General features: G+C 43.2%; 2 protein-coding genes across 2 annotated transcripts; both read right to left on the bottom strand.

Moving 5' to 3' along the window:
• Window positions 1-2,607: 2,607 nt before the first annotated feature.
• Window positions 2,608-5,308, bottom strand: ELOB (elongin B). The gene is made up of 4 exons (XM_074279881.1): window positions 5,129-5,308; window positions 4,723-4,857; window positions 3,771-3,876; window positions 2,608-2,778 (listed from the first exon to the last, which is right to left on the bottom strand). The coding sequence occupies exons 1-4, from the start codon at window positions 5,291-5,293 to the stop codon at window positions 2,666-2,668; spliced, it is 519 nt and encodes a 172-aa protein (XP_074135982.1). The 5' UTR covers window positions 5,294-5,308; the 3' UTR covers window positions 2,608-2,665.
• A 1,272-nt stretch (window positions 5,309-6,580) lies between these two features.
• LOC141549875 (serine protease 33-like) lies at window positions 6,581-12,863 on the bottom strand. Its single transcript, XM_074279880.1, has 6 exons — window positions 12,587-12,863; window positions 11,704-11,730; window positions 11,366-11,540; window positions 9,909-10,183; window positions 8,251-8,396; window positions 6,581-7,495 (listed from the first exon to the last, which is right to left on the bottom strand). The coding sequence occupies exons 1-6, from the start codon at window positions 12,645-12,647 to the stop codon at window positions 7,226-7,228; spliced, it is 954 nt and encodes a 317-aa protein (XP_074135981.1). The 5' UTR covers window positions 12,648-12,863; the 3' UTR covers window positions 6,581-7,225.
• Window positions 12,864-18,292: the final 5,429 nt, after the last annotated feature.

Raw genomic sequence — 18,292 nt, 5'->3', positions numbered from 1 at the left:
GCTGGGTGTGGGGGTCTATTTATTTGCTGTTGAAGGTAAAAGGGCTGGAGACCTGGGTTATTCAGCAAGGTAGGAATATGGGGGAGGGAAGCCAGACTATCTAGCCCTTCCAAACTGATTAACATATCCCATCTAGAGGGGATGCATTTTTCTTGAAGTACTTTGGGTAGTTTGTTTCCCCCTCCCATCCTTACTATCCACCACCCCTACTGAATGAGAGAAATGGCAAGCCTTTGGTCATAGCTTTTGGTGATTTCTCATCCCCTGTCTTTTTCCTTCTTCTGGGAGGCACTTGTAAACCACAAGCAAGATGCTATCAATAGTCCAGTCAATTTGGATGACAGGGTAAAATTTGACAGTGACTGTGAAGGATTGTCATGGAAGAATTGACTGCTGTTATTAGGAAAATAGAATTGAAACTCTGGACCATGTTATAAAAGATTAGATGGAATTGGGTTATGCTTTGAATATAAGGGCAGTTAAGTAATTTAAGCTGCTTTGTTAACTTGTCATTAAAAGTCTGAGGGAAAAAAAAGCACAAAAATCCTGTGAGGTGAATGTGGAATATTGATATTAACTGTATTCCCATTTGAAAGAAGCTACAACTGAGAGATAATATTAAGGTTCCCTAGCTTGTGCTGTAGGGGTGATTTCTCTCTTCTCCACTATCAGAGCTGTATTAGAGTAGTACCTTTTGATCATATTTTATCAGTGAACAACTTTGCATATCTACCCCCTAATGTATGTATAATTTATACATAATGCTGTACTAATAGATTAGTACACTAAAGTTGAAAAAACCTTAAAGATGTTAAAGATTATCTAAATTTAAATTGAATTATAGAAAAACTAAAATATTGCTGTTTTTGGCAAAAATGACAATATGCATCATTCTTGAAAAATTCTGGGATAGGGTAGGTAACTATACTTCTAGACACTTTTTTGGATACTTTAATAAAAAAGGTGAACATTTTAAAAGTCCCCATAATTCTGTGTAACAGCTTTATTAGAAAGTTATACTCTGTAGATACTGCTATACACAATGTAAAAACTAGTAAAAGCAGTTAAATTTCTTAAATCATTTTGGTGGGATTTTTGTATGAATAGGGTGACATTATGCTTGAGCTTTAGAAAAATTGGTATGTGGAGTATTGGAATGGGAAAAGACTAGGCAAAACTGATAAGGAGACCATTATAGTGGTCCAGGTGAGAGGTGATGATCCTGTTAACATAAGAGAAGGGGATGCTAGCAATATTGTGGACAAAGAAAGGGTTTTGTAATTGGGATGTAAGTAAATTGAGAAAGTGAGACATCTCAAGACATCACCAAAGTTGGAAATGAATGGGATTAGAAAGATGGTTCTATCCTTGCATAAGTGGAAATTACAGAAAAGGGGTGAGTTTTATGGAAAGGTACAAGATCTGTAATGTAGATTGTAATCCATCTGTGGTCACTCATACTCTTACCATCCCCCTTCCCCAAAAATAAAGACATGGGAGTCTTGTACTGACAGACTACATAGCCTGTTTTCCATAGGGCTTTTTTCTGGGAGGGAGGGGTGGGGGCAGAGAAGGGAAGCAGTGAAAATACTGTGCAGAAAGAAGCATTGGTATAGGTGATTGTATTGGATATAAACCTAATGAGAATAGGAAGTAACCTAATTTCCCACTCTGATTTTATTATGCTTTATCATATACTTCCAAGTGTTCTTCCCTTTGAGATCATTGCTTAAGAGTTTGTTGTTGATTCTAGATTAACTCAAGTTGTATTACATCCATCCCTACCCAAATGTTTTGGAAGTCTTTGGTTTCCCTATATTCTTCACCCTACAAGATCATGCATCACTTTGGATTGTTTTAATTTACCTAGAACCAGCATACATGGCCTGTACTTCAGATTACATTAAATTTTTTTTTTTTCCCTGAGGCCTGGGGTTAAGTGACTTGCCCAGGGTCACACAGCTAGGAAGTGTAAGTGTTGTGTCTGAGACCACATTTGAACTCAGGTCCTCCTAAATTCAAGGCTGGTGCTCTATCCACTGCGCCACCTAGCTGCCCCCTACATTAAAATTTTAAGTCTTAAGATGTTGAACTAAAAGAACCAGGCTTTAAGTCAATATGAATAGGAATGGCTTTATATTTGTATTTTGATACTACAGATTTAGAAAATAGCTAGTTGGCCAGGGCTTCCCAGGTTATTGAAAATTCCCAATTTCTCTTAACTTGAACCATCAGTTCCGGAATTGGAGAATATTTTAGAATCCTGTATCTGTCCCCTGCCAACGGTTCTCAGGTGTACTTCATGACAACAATGTGGTAGCCTGGAGAATGCCACAATGCCAATGAATGAGGGAGCAGAGACTAAAGGACTGAGCATAATTTTATATACATTTGAAGTCTTGAAGAAAGGAGTATGTATGTTTAAGGGGGAAAAAGCTTGTGCTGGCAAATACACAATCTAGAAAATACCTTATCTTGAGACATAAAACAAGAATGATTTGGGGACAGAATGAGAAGGAATTCAGTATTGAGTAAGGCTCTAGGAATACTGGGGAAGAAAAGTTCAAAGAGTTCAAGAATAGAGGCCACAGGAAGACAGGCAACAGCTTGACACCGAAATTTTTTTATTGTATTAGATCACTATAGGGGGTGGGGCTTCAGGCCCTTACTGCACAGCTTGCTCATTGGTGCCACTTCCAGAGTCTTGAGGCTTCATGACATCTGGCAGTTCTGGAGGACTGGAGAAAGACTCAATGCGCAATGTTTCAAATACATCATCTGTGGAGGAGAGAGAACTATCACAACTGCTCCCTTCTTTTGCCCAAGTGTCCCTTTTTTTGGTCCAGTGGTATGAGGTGGTTAGAGCTAGTAACCATCTTGGTTATAGGATTGTAACCTGTTTCACTTTACTCCCTTGAGGTTTCTAGAGCCTTGGGATTAACTCTTGCTTGGCTTTCACAGCTTGAGGGCTTTTCTTTTGGTTCTCTGTCAAACCAGTAGGCACCCACAGTTAAATAAGTCACCATTAACTCTTCCTTGATTATTCCTTTCTATACTTCCTGTAATTAATTCATAACTGTCAAATTTAGTGATAGACCTCTAAATTTGCTAGGATAATCTTCACATACTTTCCAGCCCACAAACCTTGCAGTTTGACTTGGTGGAGCTCTGGTGACACAGTTTACAGCAATTCAAAGTTATCGCCACAGCACAATTAGACATCACAGCAGGATTTTAGTAGAGAAATTTTTCTTAACACTAGTTACTATTTTACTTAAAATGCAAAATTTTATCTGCCTCACCAAGATTGTCATATCCACCCCTTATTCAGTGCTTGTGGACTGATACCTATTACATCTTATATTCACAAAATCACATCACTGTATTTGAAGCCAGGAAAAGTTGCTGTACTGCCTTTTCTCTGCAGGAAAGATGATCTAAAACTTGTTTTTCTGCAATCCCCAGAAAAAAGTTGATGCTTGAATTACACAATTACTCTCTGGGGGTGGGAGATCATGAGCACAGTCTTACAACAAATTAGTATGAAGTTAAATCACAGAAGAGGCAATCTTCAGACCCCTTAATGCAATTTTTATCAACAGGTTCAAGAAAAAAGCCTTTAAGGCAGTGTAGTGTATAAATGAGAATTAAGTTTCATGTAAATTTCACAGATGTATAGTCTCAATGTTACAAAATGCCAATTTACACCCTAATTTCTAGGTAGAACTTTGCACACCCTCCCAATTTTTTTTTTCTCCTAGTCCTCTTACCGGCTCGAAAGGCCAGCCCCACAGTGGCTGGTGCTTGAGGCCTGGCTGTCTGACTTGTGAAGCCACACTCGCCCAGGGTCTTGCTGTCATCCAGCAGCTGGTCATCCTGGGGAGAGAAGCTCTTAAAAGTTCAGGGACAGAGATAAGCTGCTGGCAAAAATCATTTAGCCTAGTGATATGTGTAGTTCTATGGCATTCATTCCTGGAGGAAGAAGGCTGGGATGACTTTCAGAAAAACTCCCTGCTCAGAGAAGTAGGGTTGACACAGAACATTCTGATTTGCAAAGCACTTTACCTGCTTGATACCATAAGATAATGGTACTACAAGTAGGCCCATTTTAAAGGCTCTTTCCAAATTGCCATGTAGCTTCTTAATCAGGTGATGGCAGTCAGCAGTGATGTTCAGTGAGTAGAGGACCAGCAAGTTCTATAAACAATAAGTAGCCACAGCTGGCTCTACGTTGGGAGAGGAAGGACAGAGATCATTTTTTCCATAGTCAGAGAAGGGAAGGCAATCTATATTAAGACAGCTGGCTCTGGAGGTTTATTCAGAAGAACCTTTGGCAATCAAGCCTCTACACCTGCTTCAGGAGTGTCAAGACTTGGACAGGGGTATGGGATGTTAAAAAAAAAAAAAAAAAGTTGAAATAATCTTTCTGCCTTTGGAGAGAAAAGGTGTGGAGCTAGGATCCCTTGCTAAATGGGAATGACGATAAGGCCCAGCCCCAAAGGGGAAGTTCAGATTCAGAAAAGAGTTTGGTCAAATCCACACCCATTTTATAGATGAAGAAACTGAGTCCCCAAGAAGTTAAGTGACATGTCCAAGGTCACATAAGTAATATTTATCAGAGGTGCGATCTGAACCTAGTTCCTCCGATTCCAAACGGAGTGTACCATGATGCGACAAGTGCAGGCATAAGAGTGGATGTGGGGGTGGGGACGCAGTACGAACCTTATAGAGCCGCTGCTCATCCGGAGGCCTCTTGAGGATACCTTCCACAATGCGCTTCAGCTCGAACACTGTGCTCGACTCCTTCGCGTCTGTGAAGATCGTTGTCTTGTGGCGCCGGATCATGAGGAACACGTCCTGGGGGCCGGGGGCAGGAGTGAGTCTTCTCCAACCCGGCTAGCCTCGAACGCTCGGAGCCCCTCTCCCTCCAGCCCTGGTCCGAGCGGGCCTTCTCCATACATTCCTAGGCCCTTATTCCTATGCCCCGAGCACGGTCCGGGCCCCCGCCTCATCTCCAGCCCCTTCGACCCCAGCTCAGCCCGGCCCCCTAGTCTCCATGCCCCGGCCCCGAGCCCGAGCCCGACCCCTCCCCTCGGGGCGCCCCTTGCTTCCCTTCCTCCTCACTTACCATCTCGGCGTCTAGCTTCCCTCCCCCCCAATCAACTGCCCGGCGCAGTCTCAGTCCGCCCCAGTCCCGGGATGCTTTGAGTACGTCTCGGCGGAAATTACTTGCCGGGAATATACGTGCGCGTGCTCGCACGTTCTCCCCTTTTCCGTGCGTCTCTACCGCCATCTTAGTAAAGGTTTGTGTGGTAAAACGCAGTCTTGAGTTGGCCCATGATGACGATATCGGTAGATTGGTTTATTTTACTGAAGAACTAGGAATCCGGGAGGATAATCGCTAAGGGAATATTGTTTCGAGAACACGAGGCTAGTGCCATCTTGAAAGAGGCAGATGCAAGGCCGCCATCTTGGTAAGGTCAGGGAAGGAAACAATGCGGCGGCGACGCCATCATATTGAGGTCGTAGCGGTTGCGGAGGAGGTGACCCAAATATACCGGGGCCTGTGTTAAAAACCCCAGTGAGATGAAATAAACCGATGATGGTGCATTGTTGATACTCCAAGGAAACTGCCTTTATGGGAGTGAGGGAATGTGGACTCCTTATGCTGACAGATTTGAGAGACAAAGTAGGGTTTGACCTAAAGAGTTAAAAAAAAAAAAAAAGTCAATAGAATGGGCTGACCTGAAGTGCTGGGCTATTAGAGAGATTCGAATTGAGACCAGCCGACAGTTGTAGCTGGTTTTAGAGAAAGGTATACTTTCGGTGGGGCGTGACTCGAACTACATGGCTTCAGAGGCCCTGATGAGCACCAGTCAGTACAGAACAGAAAGGAGCCTCGCAAAGGTGGCCATATTGAGAAGGTCTGTCATTCGAGGGAACTTGCACTCTCGGTTACAGTCAAAGGTGCTTCCGGCCACCATGATAGGAAGGTCAATCTGGGCCCTTCTCGGGGTTCCATCTTGGGTTAGGTCCCGCTTGGTTAACTCTCCTCTTCCTGAGTCAGAGAAGGCGGGAGAGTGGGGGAGAGAAGAGGAGGGAGGAAGAAACCATCAAATCCAGTACTGCTTGACGGAAAGAGAAACGATTTATTTTAACCCGAAGGGACTGAAGTCAGGCAGAAGTACTATTTGTAGTGGGATATGATATAACTAGAAATCTGAGACTGGGAATGAATTACGACTTAGGAATGTAACCTCCCCCGTTCTCTTTCAGTGTCTCTTCTCACTTCCAACGATTTCTGTCTCTGGTCTGTCTCAGTCTCTCGTTCCCATCCGGTCTCTGTGCCCCTCCCCCCGCCTTGGGCGTTGGATCGGGCTTCTTTTCCTCAGTGTCCCTCAATAAGGCACCCACTTCTTCCGAGTCCGTTCTGGGGCGGTCATTCTCCCAGCGGCTCCTTTCTCTGAACTTCTCCTCCTCCTAAGCCCCCCTCCCCAGCCAGCCCAGGCTGCCTATTCCGGGAAGCCCCGCGCATGTAGCCAGGAAGCGGGCGGTAGCGCATGAAAACCGACACCGAGACTTGACGCATTCACTGTTTACTCTTACTCAGTTTTCCGAAGGAGGCCCTAGCGTGACCCCTTGTAGACTCAAGATAACGGATTGGGGCGCGCCTTTGAATTTAGCGGGTCTCCGTTTGACAGAGGAGAAAATAAAGCCCAGGAAGGGGAATCAAGTCCGTGGCAAAGGGAGAGTGCGCGCCGGGGCTTTGGGGCTGCCGCTCAGGGGCTAGTTGCTGCATTCCTGCCTCCTCCCTTACTCAGTGCTCCCCCGCTCCTTGCTTTGCATGCTTTTGTCAGCTGCTCCCCTCCTCTTCTGCAGCGCCCTTTTGGGGAGAGGCAACTGGGGGGACGTGTTCCCGGCTGGGGCCCAGGAGGATTACGGCCAAACTTTGTCCTGGCATCTTTATGAGAGGGATGGAGGAGTTAGATACTGAAGTGCCGTCTCGATCCCAGCCCAGGCTGGGGAGGGGTGGGGAGTACACTGTCCCCGGGTTGGGCGCACCAGCCGGCTGAGAGAGGAAAGGCCCTTTAGAAATGGAAGGTATTAGAGATGGGTTTGGAAAAGATTTGCATGTAAGGGGGTGGGGGGGTTGGGGATGGTGTGGAGGTCCGACATTTAAATAGAAGGGATGCAGCAGCCGCCGCCGCTGCTGTTGAGACGGAATTCAGCAGTGATTGACTAGGCTCCACAGGACTAGGAGGAGGCTGATGAGATGAGGGCCACGAGTCTGTCTGTCAGCAGCACTTAGGACTGTGATGTTATAGGAGCCCAGCTGCACTTCTGATCCGTGACTTTGGATCCAGTCCCCATAGGCAGAGACAAGAGTGTAGACGCCTGGTTTTTGAGGTTGGGCACAGCCAATGCCCCAGCTTACAATTCCCACCAGGAACCAGGAACCCAGATAGGGACATACCAGGGGACCCCCAGAATCACCCTGAGGTCAGGAAGAAAGGCTTATTAGTTTAGGCTTGAATAAGAAGCTATTTTCCTCCCTGGATTCCAAGCCCACCTTCTCCAGGACACCCTCCCCCATCCATGGCAGATGAAGAAAGTCTCAGTTCCCCAGTCCACCCACCCAAAATAGAGATTATAGAAACTGGAAGAGCCCTTAGAACCCGCTGAGTCCTTTCACCTGAAAAGATGAAACTCTACTTCAAATGACTTCCTGAAGGTCTCATATTAACTGGAAAAGCCAGGCCCAACATTTGGTTTCCTGACTCAGGGTTTTTCTAATTTAAAATTATATGAATAGGACTTAGCCCAACATAGCAGAAGAAGCTGTGAACTTGAAGTCTGAAAACCTTGTTTAAGTCTGGTTTTGCCAGTAACCCACTTATAACCTTAATTAGGCAAATCTGATTTTGTGTCTCAGGTTCTCTTTGTAAAACATAGAAGGTGGACTAGATTAGGGCTTTTTAACCTCGGATCCATAAACTTTAAAGTAGTTCAGTATGATTGGTTTTGGGATAATCTTGTGTTTTTGTATTTAAAAAGGAAACTATAGATGACACAAAAAAGGCTGATGATCCTGCACTAGAGATGATTTCCAATGTCCCTTCCAGCTCTGACACAGTATGATTTTAAAATTATTTCCTCCCAGGATCTCTTCCTCAGTCCTTCTCTTCCCCCATGAGGCAGTAGTTATAGAACTCCATAAGTATTTAACTCAGCGGTCATCTATGCCCTCACCTGACAGGCATCTACACCCCCTTTGATGTAGCCAGCACAGATCATTTTATTGGTGACCTCATGCCAATTCAGGATCTTGTTGCACTCCTTGGCATCGATCAGTGGCAGCTTTGCTTCCTGCAGAGTGTATGGTGAGGACAGCTGGACTGGGGGATGGGAGAGAGAGCAGAGAAATTTACTCATAGGAAGAGCTGAACCCTAATCCTTCTCTTTATGAGGGTGGGAAGAAGTTTCTGAACTCAACTAGTGCTGAGGAGGAGGTGGAAAGACAGGTATAAATATTCCTGTGCAAACTGCTTTTCTGATGTTCAGTGAGCTCTAGGATGAGTAAGCAAAGTTGAATTTGTTACAAATTCTCTGTACTGGGTATAGTACTGCATGTCTCTGTGAAGCAGGATTCTAGTTCTAGTTCTGCTGCTTACATTTTTTTTTGTTTTTTTTAACTTAGGGCAAGTTACTCTCTTTCAACTTTAGTTGCCCTGTTTGCAAAATGACAGGATGGAATCTTTACAGTCATATCTAGTGATTAGAGTTCTATTCTAAGTTAGAACATAAATTAGAAGTTACTAATACTAGGTGTAACTGTTATTCCAGATTCTCCTCCTCCTCCTCTTCCTCCTCCTCCTCTTCCTCCTTCTTTCTTCTTTCATCTTTCTTCTTTCTTCTTTTTTCTTCTTCTTTTTTTTTTTTTTTTTTTTTTTTTTTTTTTTTCTGAGGCAATTGGTGACTTGCCCAGGGTCACATAACTAGGAAGTGTTAAGTGTCTGAGGTCACATTTGAACTCTGGTCCTCCTGACTCCAGGGCCAATGCTCTGTGCACTGGGACATCTAGCTGCCCAGCTGTTATTGTTTCCCAGTACTACTCCACTGTTATATGAGTATGTTCTTGGTTTCCCCCTCCCCATTCCATTCTTTAACTTGGACTTTCATTTTGGGGGGGGACAAAAGGACTTTGCTTTCCAGTCCTGGTTTTTCCATTAGAGCAAGCTCTATTTTCTTTGAACATCTATAGCTAGTACTTAAGATTCAGAATCATTCACTTTAGCATTAATTCAAATATCTTCTTTTCAGAAGGGAAACTATTGGGAAGATAATGCTTCAACAAAAAGGGAATACAGCGGTGATGTTTTTCCTTAGCTTCCTATTCTGTGCCAATCTGAGAGATAATGCTGTAAGTTGCTCTCCACCTGGGAGAGAGGAAGAGAGGGAAACAGGAGGATTGGATTTTTTTCTGTTGGTTAAGTTTGAGGACATCAACCGTGGCTATAGTGCAAATCTCAGCTCCTAACCTTAGTAGATAAGGGCAAGTCATTTACCTCTTTGAGCCTCAGTTTCCTCACTTTAACTGGAATAATATCACTTGCATTGTTTCACTAACAAGGTTGTTAAAAAAGAAAGCATAAAATATTTTGGATATCTGAAGTAACATTATTAACTATATACAGTCTAGAGCTGGGAAATCACTTAGGGATTGCCTTCTTTGTGGGATTATCCAAGACTACCTCTGTGTATTCCATAGAGAGCTATTGGCTGCGATCCTGTACTTCCCAGCAGAAGCTGGAGTGGAGAACTTCACCTTAGTCTGGGGAGAAGCTTCATCAAACTCCCTCTTTCCCCATGAGAACCTCCCACTCTCCCCCTCACTCCCCAAGGCTTACCTCCCTCCTTCACGTTCCCCCATCCTGTCACAAAGCAGGTCAGATTAGTGTGAAAGGGGTTGTCCGCCTCAGGAAGACAGGCGGGCAGAATCCAGGGGGAGAAGTAGAGAGGCCGGGCCAGCTTCAAGAGGGCGATATCCCCCAATGAGCCATCTACCCCCGAGTAGTCTGGGTGCAGGATCACTTCGCTCAGTGGGCTTGAGATGGACTGGCCTGGGGTGGAAAAGAGCTGGAGTTCTCCGAGGACTACCTGGAACTGGGACACCTTGAAAGGCCTGTAAAGGGTTGGGGATGGGGGCAGGGGGAAAATTGTTGGGAGAGGGCTGGAACTGTATTGGGAGGAGGGGAACCCAGGCCCCACACCATGGTGAGTAAGCTTTGCAGGAAATCTTATAACATAATCTTTTTGTCTAATATTGTCTCAAAGTTATCCAAAGTGTATGTGAGCTCCCTAGGGGCAGGGAGCACACTGTCTTTCCAGGCTGGACTTGATGACTGACTTTATAACCTGATCTGGTAGGAGGAAATGGTGACAATGAAATAAGGTTTCAGCATGAGGTGACTAGCTCACTGCTCTGAAAATGCAGGTGGAGTACTTACTGCTGAGACCAACCTGGTGACAAGGAAGTTATGCCAGCTACTGGGGACTAATATTTTGGACAGTTCTAGCTATTATTGTATCCAGAGCCATAACTGGAGCAGAATGCCCAGGCTTTTGCCCCAGCCAATATGACTACAGGTAACAGAAATTTAAATTGGATTTAACCTTCTAGCCCAACCCTAATCCTTCCTGGGTTGTAGCTTTTTCAGCAGCAGCCTCATCCAGATTTACACCCGTGGTTTATTTGAAGGTGCATTTAGTGTTGCTTGTTCCGGGAACAGTTTTGTGTTTTTTCCTAGGTGCCAAAATTATTGGTTTTGCCTCTCTTTCCCTTCCAATCCCCAAATTACTGGAAGGATGGCAGATTTTCACCAAAATATAACTAAATAGCCATAAAGATAGTATTTCCTATTTCTGTAGAAACATTTAAAGCAATTTGGATCATCCTCTCTAGATTGCCTGAAGATGTTATAATGTTCTTCACCATCACAATCAGTGGGGACCAGGTCAGAGAATTTAATCTAAGATCTTGCTCCTAGCCCCGGGTCTGACCAACTTGGTTATGTAGCTACTACTGAGGAGATGTAGACATCTCAGAGGAGGGAGAATGATAGTGAAAAAAGCAGTGATCTGGAAGTCAGGAAACCTGAGTTCTAGTTCTAGCTATTTCAGAAATCACCATTGAGACTATAAGCAGGACCCTTCCTGGGCCTCAGTTTAGGGCACTGTTGTGTCTGTGGACTGGATCACAGGACTTTGGGAGATCAAGCAGGTGGTGCAGCTGACTCTTAGATAGGGTTACAGGCCTATGGGGGAAGAAGTGATTGGTTGAATGGGAAGGGGCCTGGTCACTCACGGGGAAAAACAATGGGCAGCTGTCAGAACCCAGCTATGGGAAATCAGAGTGGCTCCGCAGATGTGGGCCCTGTTATGCCTTAGACTGGCCTGCCATGGCCAAGCCCCTTCACGGGCATTTCTGCCTCCAACGATGCGTTCATTCACCTTATTCTTCAGAATTGGCTGACCACAGCCTGAACAGAGAAGGCATATTTAGGACTAAGGACTTGGGGCTCTGCCTTGCCCCAATTTGCGCAGTACCCTCCAATTCCTAACCCCCCCCCCCCAGCCTCTACACCTTCCCCTTAATTCCTCTCCAGTAACTAATGTTCTCCCTTCTTCCCTCCAGTGACCTACCTGAACTTATCCAAAGATCTTTTTCACCTGGGAAAGAAAAGGACAGGATGGCAAGTGGTATGGAAAAGGCTCTTGAGCTAGTGTCATTTTTAATTCACTTGACTTCCTATTAGGGGCTCTAGCTGGGCTGTTGGAGACTTCTCCTTTAACTATTCCTTGGTACCCTGGTTCTTTTTTTTGTCCTCAGTTTCTACTCCCTTTTTATTCCTTTACCCTCTGCCCCCATTTAGATGCTTCAGGATTCTCTTTAGATCCTCTCTTGTTACTCTCTGGACCTCAGTTTTCTCTTTCTTTTCCCTTTCTTTCTCAGCCTGATAGATTACCCCATGCTTTTTCTTGGACTGATTTTTCAGTCACACAGAAGGTTTAATTTTTAGTTACTAACTTCTCAGAGATCCTTATGCTATGGGAATTGATCTCTGAACAGATAGAAAGAAATATAGGACTCCAGGACCCAGGACGGAAGGGAATTTTCTGGAGCAGGTTGGGTCGAAAACTGTATATAGGAAAAGAGGCAGGACATCTGGATACTGGAGTGATCTTAGGGTTGTACTGTGGACAACTAGGACTGGGGTACGTTACATCTGAGCCCTCGGCGAATGAGTACTGAGGATAGATATCTGTGTCTTAGGAAGAACCAAGACTAGAGGATGGAACACTTAAGTCCTGTGAGAGCAGAGACTTGGGTTATTACCATTGAATCCTGGGGGGGAAAAGGTACCAGAGGAGGAGGAGCAGTGAGGCCAGGGTGATAGGAAGCACCCTGGGATAGGCTAGAACAAAGGGTAATAAAGAGTGAGGGAAAAGAGTGACAGGGAGGAATGGTTTTGCGTCTCACGGACATGGGTACTTTGGGGCCAGGATATAAATTTTAAGGACTCACCATTTGTCGTGGACGGCAGCAGAAGCAGCAACTGCAAGAGCCAGGCAGTCCCCAGTGCCATTTCCCTTACTGGGCCTTGGGCAATGGGCAGAATGCCAGGGTTCCCCAGCTCCTGCCCTTTTGTCCTCAGGGCCTGGGAAGGCAGAGATAGGCAGGTCTGAGAATTATTGACTCCACCTCCTCGGGGTTCCCCTGCAGTAGCACCCCAGCCTGGGTGCTTCCTTGAACTCCCATCTGGTGTGTGTGTGTGTCTGTGTGTGTGTGGGCGTGTTTCCCTCAGATGGCCTGTTCCCCTCCTTGCCCAGGGGGTACCAAGAACTTCCTGCTCTGCAGGCCAGTAAAGCACCAGCCAAGTCAACAAGTTGTGGTTTCAATTTTTGATAGGACTGAAGTGGAAGACGCCAGCCAACCCACTTATAGCCTGTTTGCCGGCTACTCAGCCTAGCCAGCGCATTTTGATCCAGGCATGGCTATCCATAGTCCATTTTAGACTTTATCTAGACGGATTGCCAGGGTTAAAGTCTCAAGAGATAGAGGTTTATAGCTGTAGGGAAATAGATTGTCTAATGCTAGGAACTTTTGACCTGTGACTCACATTTTGAGGACAGGGAGACACAGGGACAAGCATATTCAAATGTAAACATATATCAAGGGTATTGGAGTAGGAAATTCCTTTATTTGATCATTCTTATTTTTCCCTTTCACAGCCAAGCAGAATGAGCTTTCCACATCGCTTGCCACTGCTTATTCACCTCTTACTTTTCAGTTCTTTGCAATATGGCTTCTGATTCCATTGATGGACTGAAATTGCTGCTTTCTACAAGGCTTTCTTGCCAGACTTTTTTCTTTGAAATTGTTTTTCATCTTCTCTATCTGGCTGCTCCTTCTCAGTATCCTTTGTGGGGTCAGTGTCTGTGTCCTGATCCCTGTAATGAGTGTCCCATGCCCTGTTTTCTTGGCTGTATTCTGTTGGTGAGCTCATCAGCTCCTATAGTTTCAACTGTGGTTCTATTAATGAATCCCAAATCCAACCTTCATCTCTCTCCCAAATTGTAATCTCAGTCCCTAATTAACAAGCATTTATTAAGTGCCAAGTGCCTGCCAGAGACCAAGATAAAAATAGGGGGAAAAAAAGGCTCTTTCCTCAAAGAGAGCATTGCATTCAGTCACGAACTGCTTGCTGGGAATCTCCACCTGGATGTTCTGGATTCAATTCATTTTCACTATGTACATCCAAAATATGGTAGGGAAGTCAGAATCCTAGGTCCTGAGGTGGGGATATGGGGTTGCAGCCTCCTTATTTTCCCCTTTAAACCTATACCTCCTATTTTAACCTCATTATATTGAAGGCAATGTCTTTCCTGTCTTTCCTCCATTAATTTGCTGCACAGCTGCCAAAACGATGTTTCAAAAGCTTAGGTCTAACTATGCTACTCCCTTGTTCAAGAAGCATCATTGGCTCCCTGTTACTTAAAGATATAAAATATAAATTCCTCTGTTAGGGAATCAAAGACCCTCACAATCTGGCTCCAACCTATCTTCCAGATGGACTTATTTCATATTACTCCCCCTCATGAACTTTGTGTTTCATATAAACTGGCTGGCTTCTTGTTCCTCATTTAGGATATTTTATTTCTTGTCACTTTCCCTTTGCATTGACTATGCCTGGAATACTCTTCCTTCTCATTTTTGTCTTTTAGAATGCCCAGCTCTCCCAAGTGTCATCCTCCTTACAAGAACCTCTTCCTATTCCCTGAGGTCACTAGATCTTCTCTCATAGAAAATTATTTTGCTTCTATTTTGTATGTCTCCTATCTGTGTCTATGCTATTTTCCCCCAGTAGAAATAAGATCCTCGACAGTAGGGACTATTATTTTTGTTTTTGTTTTCTCAGAACTAAGATTCTGGTGGATCTAAGTCTGTATCTGGTACAGGGATGGCTTGTTGAAGTGTATGTGTGTGTGTGTGTGTGTGTGTGTGTGTGTGTGTATGTGTGTGTATATATATACACACATACAGATTTGTATAAGAACAGACATTTTATTAAAAAGTTTTAAAAATGGTTTATTTTTACATATTTCTGTATATATTGCTCTTCAATTGGTCTATTTGTTAGTAAATAAAAACAAAAAAATTTCAGCAAAATTAAGGAAAACTTATCATGACATATATGGACACACACACACATTGAAGATATATAGATGTATGTTCAGATACATGTACTCAGAAATACCCACAGAAGTCTATGACTTGGAAAAAGAAGGAAAATGCTGATACACAAGGAAGTTGTAACAAAGATCTAAGGAGAAAGGGAGGGACAAATTATGTGATTAGGGACAACAGTCAGTAAATAGGCATTTATTATATATCTGATAGGTGCCAGGCACTGGGGATAAGAAGACAGAAAAAGAAACAAAAAAAAAATTAAACAGTCCCTGACTACTAAGGAATTTACATTTTAATTAGTGACATGACACTATGAACCATTCAAGTGATCTGTCCTCTGTTGATTCCATGGATGGAATCTGTAATTCCAGAAAAGAACCAGTACAAGAAGAAAGAGAAAAGAACCAGTACAAGATCTGGGTCAGGATGGACTCTAGTCAGTTCTGCCCTACCCCAGCACCTAAAGATGGCCTCATAACCTGAGGACTGAGCAGATGATATGGAAAGTTAATTTCAGAAGAGCCGGAGACCCTGGATTCCAAGAAACAACCATTAAAAAGCCTGAGGGAGGAAGGAAAAGAGAAGGAATGGATGAAGGAGGGAAAGAGAAAGGAAGGGAGAAATGGATGAGGAGTAGAAAGGAAGGGTGGGGGGGAGAGAGAGAACGAAGGAGTCTGCATCAGAGTCCAAGTGTGAGCAGAGAGCAAGTTGGAAGAAAGGACAGGGAAAGACCAGAAAATGAAACTAGATGAGGATGGGGATTAAGAAGAGGACTCGGGAACCAAGCAGGGACTTTTTGGGTTGTGTTGTTAGAGTAAATTCTCCGACCAGGGCACATTTTCCTTTTGTGACCTTGGAGATCCTTGGCTTGAGGATGAGTTATAGTGAAGGTTGAGGCCACAAAAATGCTGCTGACCTGGGAGTCAGAAAACCAGTTTTTAATTTGACTGCCATAGACTGACCATTGATCTTGTACAAATTTCCCTTCCGTTTCCTCATTTCCAAAATGAAAGAAATAGAATCTCTAGATGATTTCTAAGGTCCCTTCAAGCTTAACATTTTTGATTGTGCTTTAACATTGAAAAACTGTTTCTGGGTACGCGGGTTTCCTGTTACTGTCTGTCTCCCTTTTCCATCAAGGGACCCAAGCATGTGATTTGGACTGTTTGCTCCTGGAGATATCTGTCCTCTAAGGAGTAAAATAGGTCTAACTTCCCTGTTTTCAACCTCTTTTGGTTCCTAAAACCTCCACCTTGGAACTCTGGGGAAATTTTATTAGAATCTTAGATTATGGGGGCAGCTAGGTGGGGCAGTGATGGAGCACCAACCCTGAATTCAGGAGGACCCGAGTTCAAATATGATTTCAGACACTTAACACTTCCTAGCTGTGTGACCTTGGGCAAGTCACTTAACCCCAGCCTCAGGGGGAAAAAAAAAAAAGAATCTTAGATTATGGGTTATATCTAGGATTTCTTCAAATGGATGTAGGAAGGTATTCAATGTATAATCCAAATCAGATATGAGACAGGCACTTATTTCCTCTATACACAAAGCACTTATAAATATTCATTTGATACATACAAACTTAATTATGTTTTCTCAGGAGACTGTACTATCTAAATCACTCCAAGTAAGACATCTGATAGTAGAATATGTAGCCTTGGCCAATACTCTTGTTGGAGATATTTCACCTGTCAACCAACTCCAATTCTTGGACCCAAGATGTATGGACTTTTCAGACTACTGAGATTGCATGTCCACACCAGGGAATTGAGCACAAAGCAGAAAAGGCAGTTAAAAGGTTTGGGTGGAAACTTACCTGCCGAGTCAATGTGATTGGTGGAATCGACTACTTGGGGTTTACCAGATTATAACAAAAAACCAAGTCCTTTCAGTGCTGGGTCAACATATGACTAGAAGCAGGCCACAAAGCTCCTACATGGTTGAACGAAACCAAGAAGAACAATTTCCTAATTGTTTCATATACCTGTTCAATAAATTCCATTGGTTCTTATTGCCTACAGGATGGATCAAATATAAAATCTTTTTTGACTTTTAAAACCTTTCATACCTTGTCTCTCTCCTACCTTTCCAGATTTCTTATACCATATTCCCTTCCATTCTCTTTGATTCAGTCACTGATTTTTTGCTGTACAAGATATGGGCAGGATAAAGAGAAAATGTCAGAGGGAAGATATATTAAAAAGAGGTCAGACTTTTTATACAAGGTGGAATTTTAGCTGGGGCTTGAAGGAAGCCAGAGAGGTCAGAAAAAAGAAGTGACAGTCAGTGAAAATGCAAAGTAGAAACATAAAACATCTACAAAACACTGAATACCAAGAAAGTGACAATTTTGCTGTTACTGTACAATGTTCTCCTGGTTCTGCTCACTTCACTCAGCATCAGTTCATGTAAGTCTTTCCAGGCTTTTCTGAAATCATCCTATTCATCATTTCTTAGAGAACAATAGTACTCCATTACATTCATATACCGTAAGACATTCAGCCATTCTTCAACTGATGGGCATTCACTCATTTTCCATTTCTTTGTGGTGGTATATTTATTAAAGCACCTATTTATGTGCCAAACTAAGCAAGAGGGAGGGAGGGAATACAAAGAAAGGCAAAAACAATCCCTGCTTTCAAGGAGTTCACAGTCTAACAGGAGAGATGATATTGGAACATTGTACACAGTAACATCAAAATTGTGTGATGATCAACTAAGATAGATTTAGCTCTTCACAGCAATTTAATGATGCAAGGCAATTCCAATAAATTTTGCATTAAAAATGCTATCTGCATCCAGAGAAATATGAAAACTGAATATAGATTGAAGCATATTTTAATTTTTTTCCTTTTTCCCCCTTCATTTTCCTTTTTTGTTCAGATTTTTCTTTCCTAACATGACTCACATGGAACATGGCTTATGGAAATGTGTTAAAAATGAATGTACATGTATAACCTATATCAGATTGCTTAATAGCATGGGAAGGAGGGAGGTAAGAGAGGGAGAAAAAAATTTTTAGAATTTGAAATCTTACAAAATTGAAAGTGGAAAACAATCTTTTCATATAATTAAAAAATAATATACTATTAAAAAAGAAAATTAAAAACCCCATATACCACAATTTGTTTAACCATTCCCCACCTGATGGGCATCTCTTGAGAGCAACTTTAAACAGCTGGAGAAAATGAGGTCCAGAGAAAAGGGACTTGCCTAAGGGTATGCAGTGGCAAACTTGGGACCAGAACAGATCTGCCAAATCCTTGTCTAAATTTTACTCCAATTTTATCCCTTATGTATAGGCTCTGGCTAAGTTCATGGAGCAAAGGGCATTTTTATATTTTACTCCTTGCCATAACATCCTTTTTCTTGGCTCTGATGGAGACATATTAGTTTTTGCTCTTGGCTTACTTTGACTTTTAGCTGCTTTTTTTTTTTTTTTTTTTTTTGAGGGGCAAGGGGAAGGGAGAGAGAGGAGGTTAATGTGAAGAAAGGGAAAATGAATAGCAGAAGAGTTCATGACGCTCAAAATCACAA

Source organism: Sminthopsis crassicaudata, chromosome 1, assembly GCF_048593235.1.
Source record: "Sminthopsis crassicaudata isolate SCR6 chromosome 1, ASM4859323v1, whole genome shotgun sequence".
Lineage (NCBI taxonomy): Eukaryota > Metazoa > Chordata > Mammalia > Dasyuromorphia > Dasyuridae > Sminthopsis > Sminthopsis crassicaudata.
The sequence above is the reverse complement of the archived record's forward strand: the minus strand, read 5'-3'. Positions and strand labels throughout refer to the sequence as shown.

Coding starts and splice junctions, on each gene's coding strand:
- ELOB (XM_074279881.1), bottom strand. CDS start 5,293: ATGGCGGTAGAGACGCACGGAAAAGGGGAGAACGTGCGAGCACGCGCA. Junction 4,858..5,128: donor GGAAGCTAGACGCCGAGATG/GTAAGTGAGGAG, acceptor CCCGGCCCCCAG/GACGTGTTCCTCATGATCCG. Junction 3,877..4,722: donor ATGAGCAGCGGCTCTATAAG/GTTCGTACTGCG, acceptor TTCTCTCCCCAG/GATGACCAGCTGCTGGATGA.
- LOC141549875 (XM_074279880.1), bottom strand. CDS start 12,647: ATGGCACTGGGGACTGCCTGGCTCTTGCAGTTGCTGCTTCTGCTGCCG. Junction 8,397..9,908: donor GGGGAACGTGAAGGAGGGAG/GTAAGCCTTGGG, acceptor CCCATCCCCCAG/TCCAGCTGTCCTCACCATAC. Junction 7,496..8,250: donor GGGGTGTAGATGCCTGTCAG/GTGAGGGCATAG, acceptor TCCTGACCTCAG/GGTGATTCTGGGGGTCCCCT.